The sequence below is a fragment of the Myodes glareolus genome, chromosome 19, assembly GCF_982192425.1.
Source record: "Myodes glareolus chromosome 19, mMyoGla1.1, whole genome shotgun sequence".
NCBI lineage: Eukaryota > Metazoa > Chordata > Mammalia > Rodentia > Cricetidae > Myodes > Myodes glareolus.
Window position 1 is genome coordinate 45,615,774 of NC_142044.1, and position 10,596 is coordinate 45,626,369.

At 48.1% G+C, this 10,596-nt stretch overlaps 1 protein-coding gene across 2 annotated transcripts in view; it reads right to left on the reverse strand.

Annotated features, from left to right (window-relative positions):
• Arfgap3 (ARF GTPase activating protein 3) overlaps positions 1-8,661 on the reverse strand; it is a 50,176-nt gene extending 41,515 nt beyond the window's left edge. For both annotated transcript variants that reach the window (XM_048445003.3, XM_048445002.3), the window contains exons 1-2: positions 8,490-8,661; positions 1,815-1,933 (exon numbers count right to left, since the gene is read on the reverse strand). In XM_048445003.3, the coding sequence (XP_048300960.3) occupies positions 1,815-1,933; positions 8,490-8,564 (194 nt within the window). In that variant the 5' untranslated portion in view covers positions 8,565-8,661. The remainder of the gene's footprint in view (positions 1-1,814; positions 1,934-8,489) is intronic.
• Positions 8,662-10,596: the final 1,935 nt, after the last annotated feature.

Below are 10,596 nucleotides of genomic sequence, written 5' to 3' on the forward strand. Positions count from 1 at the left end.
AGGTTATGGAAGCCTTGGGAGGTGGAGCCTTGCTGGAGGACATCACTTGGGGTGGGCTTTGAGTTCTTACAACCTCGCCTCACTTCCTGACCTCTCTCTGATTCCTGATGGTCAGGCTGGCCTAGTTTCCTGCCAGTATGACTTTTTTTCACCATTATGGACTCTCTCTCTGGAACCCTCAGCCAAAATTAACTTTCTTTTTTTAAAAAATTTTTTAAAGATTTATTTATTTATTATCTATACAGTGTTCTTCCTGAATGTATGTCTGCAGGCCAGAAGAGGACACCAGATCTTATTACAGATGGTTGTGAGCCACCATGTGGTTGCTGGGAATTGAACTCAGGACCTTTGGAAGAGCAGCTGGTGCTCTTAACCTCTGAGCCATCTCTCCAGCCACAAATTAACTTTCTTAAGTTGCTTTTGGAGATGGTGTTTCAGCACAGCAACACATTAGAAACTAGAACAGGAGGTATTAAAGTAGGCAAATCATAGAGTTTAAAGACAGCAGGGGGAAGTATTGACAAAATGCACCACAGGCTTGCTTACAGGCCAATTTGGTGGAGGCATTTTCTGAATCAAAGTTCCTTCTTCCAAAATGATGCTGGTTTGTGTCAGGCTGACATAAAACCAGTCAGCACAGCTAGGTGGCAGTGGTGCACGCCTTTAATCCCAGCACTCAGGAAGCAGAGGCAGATGGATCTCTGTGAGTTCGAGGCCAGCCTGACTTATAAAGTGAGTTCCAGGAGCTGGGGGAGAGTGTGCTGGAGAGAAGGCTCAGTGGTTTAAGAGCATTGATTGCTCCTGCAGAGGACCAGAGGACGGGTTTGATTCCCAGAACTCACACGGCACTTCACCTTCTATAACTCCAGTTCAAGGGGAATCCGGTACCTTCTGGCTTCCAAAGGCCAGGCACATACAGAAGGAACACACACACACACACACACACACACACACACACACACACACACACACATGCAAAATACCCATACACATACAAATAAATAAATAAAAATTTAAAATGTTAAAGTAGATGGGTGGAGGGCTGGGGCTGAAGTTCAGTGGTAAAATATTTCCCTTTCAAGTGTGGGGCCCCAGGTTCAATGTCACTAATAAAAAAGCAAAAACAGCTAAGAAGATAGGCATGACAGTCACAAATCAAGACATTTAAGAACCCTGAGCTGTACATGAAGAAAGGCAAACTATATATCTGTATTATTTGTGTCTTATACCACGATAAGAAAAAGTGGAAAAGATAAAAAAAATTGACTGGCCATTAAATCCCTCAATATTTAAAGAAAAAATAGGTGCCAGGTGTGGTGATACCTTTGATCCCAGTGCTTGGAAAGTAGAGGCAGATTGGACCTTTGTCAATTGTAAGGCAAGCCTGGTCTACATAGTGAGACCATTTCAAAAACGAAAAATGAACTAAGTAAATAAAATAAAAAATAAAAAGAATCTGGGAAGTGGTGGTACACACCTTTAATCCTAGCATTTAGGAGGCAGAGGCAGGTGGATCTCTGAGTTCTAGGACAGCCAGGACTACAAAGAGAAACCTTGTCTCAAAAAAATTAGTAGTAGTAGTAATAGTAATAATTATAATAATAGTAATAATAACAATAATAAAATAAAAAGAGACAAAGGCATTCCAGCACATTCCAAACATTCTGGAACCAGAGTCTCAGACAAAAGATGACTAACACTTTCTCCTTCAAATTTTTCCTGCCAGGTGCTGTCTCCAGCAGGGAGACAAACACTGTATGCACCCACGGAGCAGTGCAGTTCTCCAGCCTATGAGGGAAAGAAAGCTCACTTACCGGATAAAACTCAAGTGAACACCAAGTGACCGGTGTGACCCTGAGCAGTCGATGCAAAGAAACACCCCGAAGGTTATGCTTGCCCAGCTGGGGTTTTTGGCACCGCAGTCAAAACATACCTGAAAGAAAAAACATTAGATGTGGTCGGCAACTACCTGACATCAGTCGGCGAGCCATCCAGGAGGTTGGGGGCGGAGGGGGGGACTCACACTTTACACCCAGAGGCCCACAGAGACCTGGCCTTGCAGGCATGAGGATCTGCATGCTGTCCACCCCTAGAGCCCACTGTGGGGGCGGGGGACCAGCTGGCTGTGCTTACCTGTTGTTAGGGAGGCACAGACTGACAGATCACCTACTTGGCAAGCAGTAGGCCAGTGAGAGACCCTGCCTCAAAGAAACAAAGTGGGTGGCATCTGAGGAATTACCGCTGACTGCTGATTGTCTTCTGGCCTATACACACACATGAACACATGTGCTTATGTACCAGCACACATGTGCCCACATATTCACATGGGCATACACACACAGGAAGAGAAAGGATGTCACCTAGGTTTTCCAAACACTCACATTTCTTTTTATAATGATGATGATGGTAATAATTTAAAGCTACATTAAATAAATACAATAAGAACATAGATTTATCTCAAGCACTGCTTATCTCGGGACTCTCAGTAGGGACCCTTAGCACATAAATGCATGCTGGTGAGGAACAAGACTCTGCCGGGACACTCTGTCCCATCCCAGCATGGGGGCAGCGGTTGTCACCCACATAGCAGGCTTCTGGGTGTGAGTCTCTCTCTCTCTGCCCGAGAAGGAGGGTGCCCTAGCCAGATGCTCAATCATCCCCCACCTCTTAATAATCAAATCCTTGTGCAATCTCCGCCTCACTTCACCACGGTGCCTTGGAGAATGAGGTGGGAGGATGATCTACCACTTCTGCGATTAGGCTGAGACACTCTGACCTCTGGGAGAAACCAGATACAGGTTCTCAAGGACACTCAAGACAGCCCTGGGGACAGGCTCAGGTGGCAAGGAGCTGAGGCCCTTGCTGGACAGCCGTGGAGAGTGGAGGCCTGCCCACACCAGCAGATGAGAGACATGAGCAGCATCACAGACATGACACACTAGCCGGCCTGGTCACTCTCTGCTCCTGACCTCAGAACCCATGTGGGCAAACATGTCTGTGGATGGAAGATGCTAAGTCTGAAACACGGCCATCCCAACCCCCAATCCAGTCGCTTTGAGAACTGCTAGACACACGGGTCAGACAACAGAATGTGTCCTCCACTCTGCGGGCACAGAGAGTCCCTACAGGGCTGGGCCTTCCCTGTTACCTGTTTTCTCTATTAGCACAGGTGTTTAGTGCTGGCTGAACAGTTCTGGATACCTAGCTACCACGGACTCTTATCAAGTAGTCTTTTCTCATAAGCACTCCGCAAACGTTTGCTAACCAAGTGAACAGCACACCAACTTACTGCCAGCTCACAACTGCCACCTGACCCTTCAATGATGAGGAGAGAAAACACTATCTGATAACACGTGCACAGAGCTATTTAAAGACACACAGTGCTGGGCCACCTGGAGGGCTCAGTGGGTAAAGGTGCTTGCTGCCAAGCTTGATGATGACCTAAGTTCAATTTCCGGATCTTACATGGTGGGAGGAAAGAAATGAATCCCTTAAGCTGTCCTCTGACCTACACAAGCAGGTCATGAAAAGCACACCATGGTACCCATGTGACCCCACCACCCCCAAAATAAATAAATAATTACACAGTGTCTTCCATGGAATTTAATATTTATAGTTAATTTAAATCGGAATAGCAATTACATGTTTTTCACAAACAGGAAATTAGCTTTAATATTTTTCAGCCCCCCCCAACACACTTTAGACACATTTTATAAAGTAAACACCACCCTCAGGAAAAAAGCTGTTTCCAGCCTTGGGAAGCAAGAGAAACTACAAGCTGCTGAATAGCTGTCACCATGCTGGACTCAGGTTGACCAGCGACAGCGGGTGTAGAGTGACAGCAGGCTTGGAGAGTGGACAGTGACTCACTGGGCTACGTGTCAGACACTGTAACAGAAGCCAAGGTACACAGGAGTGGACGGCATCGTAAGTCCACCAGCGCACACCGAGACCTAGTCCCTGGAGGCCAAGTGCTGTCCCGTGAGATGCTGGTCATGAGGGGAGAGATAGGCACAGACATTAAACTGCGCTGGGGAAGCAGCTCTGAAAGTAAAGAGCCTCTCCAAGGGGACACTGAGTGGCCAAGGCCTTGCTCACTCCCACGACTTTACTGTGCACTTCGTAGCCTGTGCTGTCCCTGCCCCCTGGTTCAGTGGGTGAGACAACTCGTTATGTGATTGTATGGCTTTAGGTGAAGGGATTCACAGCTTCAGCCACCCCACTGCCTGGGACCCCTGGGAAATCTCCTGCTGCCTTAGCGGGCCTGTGGCAGGATGAATGTTCTGCAGTTCCGTGTTAAAATTCTTGAGGCTTTTCAAACAAGGGCATAACTCTCTATTTTCAGCATTTTACAAATTAATAGCTGGCCTTCACCATCACTTTAGGGAGAATAAGGAAACAATCAGACATCAGAGTTGAGATACAGGAACCAGGGCAGGAATGGTGGGACATGCCTGGGAAGTGGAGGCAGGGGGATCAGAAATTCAAGGCTGATTTCAGCTACACTAGACCCTAAGTGATTTGTGTTCTTGGCACCTACCCCTAGCATTTCACCAATGTCTCCCATATCAGACAGCACAACAAATGAAGCCCTTCATCTACTTTAAACACTACTTCATTTTATGAATGTTTTGTCTGTATGTGTACCACATGTGTGCCTGGTGTCGGCAGAGGCCAAAGAGGACATTGGTGCCTCTGGAGCACCAATGTTATGAATGGTTGTGAGCCACCATGTGGATGCCAGAACCAAACCCAGGTCCTCTGTAAAGAGCATTATTAAGTGCTCTTAACCACTGAGCAACTTTTCCAGCCCCATTTACTTTTTAAAAGAGTTATTTTAAATTGCGTGTCTGCGCGCGCACGTGTGTGTGTGTGTGTGTGTGTGTGTGTGTGTGTGTGTGTGTGTGTGAGTACAGCTACCTTGGTGGTCAGAGGCACTGAATCCCTTGGGACTGGAGTGGCTGTGAGCACCTGGCATGGGTGCTGGGAACCTGACTCAGGCCCTGTGCCAGAGGAGCACCCATTCTTCACTGCTGAGCCATCTCCCTAGCCCCACATCTATTTCCACCCCACCGCAGGCGTCTTGAAGGCATGTGTCATGTCTATACCTTCAACGTAAATGTCCTCAGTGCTTTACATGGCAATGGAACAAGGTGGGTGCTGAACAAACACCATGAAGCAGCATGTGAGCCGAGGCCATTCACCCAAGCAGACTGCCATCACATCCAAGGGAATGTGGATGGCGAATTCCAAATAAAGTCAATCTAGCTGCTTTCTTTTTGCCTTTTCTGACTTATGCATTTTAGGGTTCCTTTTTTTATTATCTCCCTCTTTTCTAGACAGGGTCTCCTGTAACTCATTTGTTCTGTAGCTGTAGATGACTTTGAACTCCTGATCCTCCTGCCTCTCCCTCTAGGTTCTGGAATTAAAAGTGTACAGCACTATACCAGGCCTACAGCCCTATTAAAGCACAGTTTACTTATAGGGCATGCCCTTATAAGCTCAGATGAGTCTTTATACATTTTTACTTATTTAATTGTTAAATTTTCATTTGTGAAAGGACCTTGCTATGTGGTCTAGCCTTGAATTTGCCAATCCTTCTGCCTCAACCTAAGCATTTTAAAAAACGTTGTTAAGCCAGGTATAGTAACATATTCTTGTAATTTCATCATTCAGAAGGCTGTGGCAGGGGGATTGCAAAATTCAAGGCCAGCCCGAGGTTACATAGTGAGTTTAAAGCTAGCTACACAGAAAGAACCTGTCTCAAAAACAATACAAAAAAAGGGAGAGAGAGAGAGACAGAAAGACAGACAGACCGGGGGAGGGGGGAGCTACAGCTCAATGGCAGTGTTTGTCTAGAATACACAAGGCCCTAGGTTCAAATCCCAGTACTACAGAAAAAGGGAGGGGCTTGTTGTTAATCAGTCCTTCTAGCAATTAAAACGAGTTTTCATTATTCTTCATGGCTTCAAGCCATTTCATCATCAACAGTTTCAAGCCAAGACCATAAAGCAGAGCCAAGTGCCATGAGACATGACCAGAAGCTACTCTGGCATCTTGCTTTAGAAATCTTATCACAAACTAGGCAGTGGTGTTGCATGTCTTTAAGCCCAGTACTCAGAAGGTAAAGGCAGGCAGATCTCTGTGAGTTTCAGGCTAGCCTGGCCTACAGAGCTAGTTTCAGGACAGCAGGGCTGCACAGAGAAACCCTGTCTCAAAAACCAAACAAACAAATCATATTACGGAACATAACATATCCACGGGTGTGCTCTTTAGAATAAAATGGAAACAATGGCTTCATTTATGTAGACTAAAGTCACAACAGGTTTTTCTTGGATTGTCTAACCTAATCTAATCTTTACAACCACCCTTTCGGTTAGATCCAGTTCATAACCACATTCTCAGACAATGAAAATAAAGTGCAAAGTGAACAAGGGATGTGCTTCAGAGAGGTAAAGCTAGAACACAGCAGCACCCCACCCCCCACATATATAATGTGTGTGTGTGTGTGTGTGTGTGTGTGTGTGTGTACATTTTGGGGCAGGTCTCACTTTGGAACCAGACTAACCAGAAATCCACTACGTAGCTTAAGCTGTTCTTTAACTATTGTAAATCCAACTGCCTCAGACTCCCAAGTGCTGGAATTGTAAGTATGTACCATCATACCCATGGACAATAATTTTAATTTTTTTGAGAGAGAGTCTCATGTAGCCCAGGCACGCTAGAACTTGCTATGTAGCTGAGGCTGCCCCAAACTCCTGATCTTTCTGGCTTCATCTCCCAAGTGCTGGGATTACAGCATATGCTACCATGACCAACTAAATTTTAATATGCAAGCAAGCCCACGTGGGTTCCTTAAAAGTGTCTCTTGGTATCATAACACTGACTTTTTATATAAAGGGAACATCTTCCCTTTTTACTGCTGTTTCTGGCTTTTTATCTTTCTTATTTATCAGCGTCTTTTGGAGGACTTCAAAGAGAATATGTACTGGTGTGACGGGGAGAAAGCACTAGCATGTGTATTTTCCACCCTGCCAGCTGCACATCCAATCTTGTGTGTGGTAACAAGCAAGTTCTTGCTACACACAGATCAATCTACATTTGAAAAAAAAGTCAAGGAAATAGTAAAGCAACAGACATGGGAGAGTGCCTGGAAGCTGTCTCCTCGTTCCTACACTCACCAGACATTATCACCCCAATTAACCATTGCCTTCGCTAGAAGACTATAAAAATCTGGACTCCCACCATCAAGACCTAAAATGCCTGGATTTTATAAAACGCTGGAACTTTCTAGGCCACCAGTTCAGACTCATGGCTGTGCTCGGTTACCAGATGTTTCCTTGGAGGTGGAGGTAGAGACCAGACTGAACTCCAAGAGGGTGGGGAGAGTCCACGGTGACACGACTGCCCTTTGTACTCTCCAGGTTCCACCCTACTCCGTCATCCTAGGAAAGTGGTCACTTTAACCCTGTGTATCATAACAACACTGCCAGCCACGTGCTAAACGTTATGAGGTACAGTGGGGGTGGAGATGCTTACAGGGAAAAAAATTGGAAGGGTGGACCTCAACCTCTGAAGGGATGAAGGTGAACTTTGGTGGACTTCCTTAGAAACACAGAAAGTGGGCATCCAGGGCAGAGAACCTTAGCTCTATTGGATTTGGAAGCGGGATGTCACCAAAGGCCAATGGGATCAGGATACAACAGGTCATCAGTTCTGAGAAACACTAAAAACAAGGTCCATGGTGGGGAGAATTCCTTCTTTCCCAGGGCCTAGCACATTTAATGTTCTGACCCCTAGACATGCTTCCCCTGGTCTAGGTGGCTGTAGTATTCCCCCTCAGCTCACGGGAGCCAGAGTGTATGCCTCTCGAGCTTTCTCAGAGATCAGCTATCCAATGGACAGACATACCTCCCATACCTCCACTTCCTGCTTTCCCCACCCCACCTTGTCTGTGCTTCTGGGTCAAGGTGCTCTGGTCTCCAGACCCAGGCACCCCCAGATGCCATGAACCGGCTTCCTCTCTCTCTCCGAGTCTCCAGGTACTGGCCTCTTATCCTGGCCATCCCCAAAGGTCCATACCCCAGTTCTCTCTCTGCCCTAGACATCTCCAGAAGCCCATGCCACCATCCTCTGTCTACGCCCAGGTGCTCGGTCCTCCGGTGCTGGACACCCCAGATGTCCATGCCCCAGCCCTCTCTGTGCTCCCAGGTGTTCTGCTCTGTGTTTCTGTACATCCTCCAGATGCTCATGTCTCAAGTCCTCCCTAGGCCCCTAGGGCCCATGGCCAGGTTCTCACTGGACCCCGTACTCCGTTGCCAAGCCCCTGGTGTGTGCCCCCCCTTTCCGCCCCTCGCTGGCGAAGGTTGGGGAGCGGCGGCTGCCAGGCCCACAGTGCGACGTGTCACAGGCCGGGCGGCTCCTCCCATGGCCGTGGCCACACCGGGGTCCAGCGAGCCGCGGGGTCCCGAGCCTGCCTGGGCCGTTACCTTGTTAGTAGGCACCGAACGCAGGCGCTTGAAGATGGCCAGGATGTCCTGCTTGCTGGGGTCCCCCATGGTCATCGAAAATCGAGGTGAGGCAATTCCCGACAACCGGGAAGAGACAAGGAGAAGCGGTTGCCGCCTCCCGGAGACCGAGGGGCGGGGCTGCGCGTGACGAAGGCCACGCCCCCGCCGCTCCTAGATTCCGCCCACAAAGCGGACGCACGCGCCGTTCTCCCTCGCTCTGACGCTCCAGCGGCGCGGCTGGACCCGCCGGGTTCCCACCTAGAGGCCTAGGGTGGCAGGCGCATGCGCGGACGTAGGGTCTCCATTCTGCGGTCCTTCAGCTCTCAGTACTAGTCTGTAGCGTAGGGCAGAAGCGCCAAGCTTTGCGCAGGGAGCAGCGCGCTTACCCACCGTACTCGCCAGCATCTCGCCGTCGGCTCCTCCCACGGCCAGTCACACGTTCTTTCTACTGGGTCGGGATCCTGGAGAGAAGCAGTGGAGGAACGTTTGTTTGTACTTTCTTTCTCAGCTGAAGCTAAGCCGGGAAAGAAAGTCTGTGCTGCAAACTGCTGTTTCATTTTCTCCTCTCTCCTGTGAAGCTAGGCTAGCCTAGAACCTACTGTGTAGTTCCCAGGCTGCACTTAAACTGGAGATCTTCCAGTACCAACTTCCTGCGTGCTGGGATTACAGGTCTGCGCTGTACCATACCGGTTCGGTAATCTTGTAACTATAAATTGTCTGTCAGTGGAGAGAGTGCCCGCCTCTAGGCCACAGGTTCTGTCAGGATCAGAACTGAGAAGTCTAGAAAGACCAGAAACATGACTGTACAGTGCTTGGGGCGCCATTAAAATAACATTAGTAGCTAGAAGGCTTGAGCTCGGGAGCAGGTGCCTCTTTTACAAGGGTCAGCATGAACCAGCTGGCAAACATGGCCTCAGGCAGGGCACAATAGAAGAAAAACAGGTTTTGGTGTTGAGTGCAATGCCCCAGCTTCTTCCCGGTTGGGCTGGCTGCTTCTCAACCAGGCGGCTTGTCATTTCCTAGCTTGTACGAAAGAGGTGGGGTTGAAACATGCTGACCGGAGCAGCACAGCAGCTTCAGGGATATTCGGGAAAGGGGCTTGGTGTGAAGTTGGGAATACTTTCCTGGGCGTCTGCACACCCTCAGGGAAATTGGCACCTCACAAAAGCTGTGCATTCACCAACCCAGAGCTGGATCAAAAACAGCCAAAAAACCCACAAGGATCAAAAAGTAACAGTAAGGAGACAGCTGAAAGAAGGCCCAGATAGGGTGGGAACAGTTGTGTTTGGCCTCTTTGTTCAGGATCGAACTCAAGGCCTTGCATATGCTAAGCAAGCGCACACTGCCCACTGAACCACGTTCCTGTTCCAGTAGGGTCTGCTTAGTCATGTCCTCCCATCTCTCTAACTTCCTTTGTCTTTCCCATGTAATGCTCCTTGCCATCTCTCTTCTCTCTGGCCCTGTGCTGCATGCTGTCAGTGTTAGGAAAAGGCACGAGGTGGACCTTGGCAGGTAGGTCCAAACCACGGCGGGTGTTAATACATCTCTTTTTCTGACTTCTCCAAAAACGACAAAAGCCTCTTCTGTAGATTTCACTTCTTTTTCTGCACATCCTGCTGTAATATTCGGCATCCATCTTTGGAAGCCCCCTCCCCCTGGGCGTTGCCTTGGTCCGGACTCCACCTCCGGGAATGCCCACCAAGTGCTGACCACTCCCACAGGCTATTTAGGCTGCTTGTCATGCTGGGAGGCGGGAGTGGGGGGAAGCTGCTGCATTAAACGTGGACATCTTTTATTCAGTCTGATTTGGTCTGATTGGAATTATTTGCGTCAGTGGAGAGGCTCATCTTAAATATACCTAACACCTGCAATATACATATTGTCGTTCTCGCGGTATTTTAGATTATGGGAGGTTGGCCTTTATGGGATTAAACTGCACCCCTTGCAATAGATCATATATGTAATTAATATAGATTTCAATGTAAGAGACAAATACACTATAGATGTTGTCTTCATCAGTTTCTGCCTTGCAGAATTCTTGTACATTTATCATATCTACAAATTTTGGGTCTGCTTGTTGCTTGCT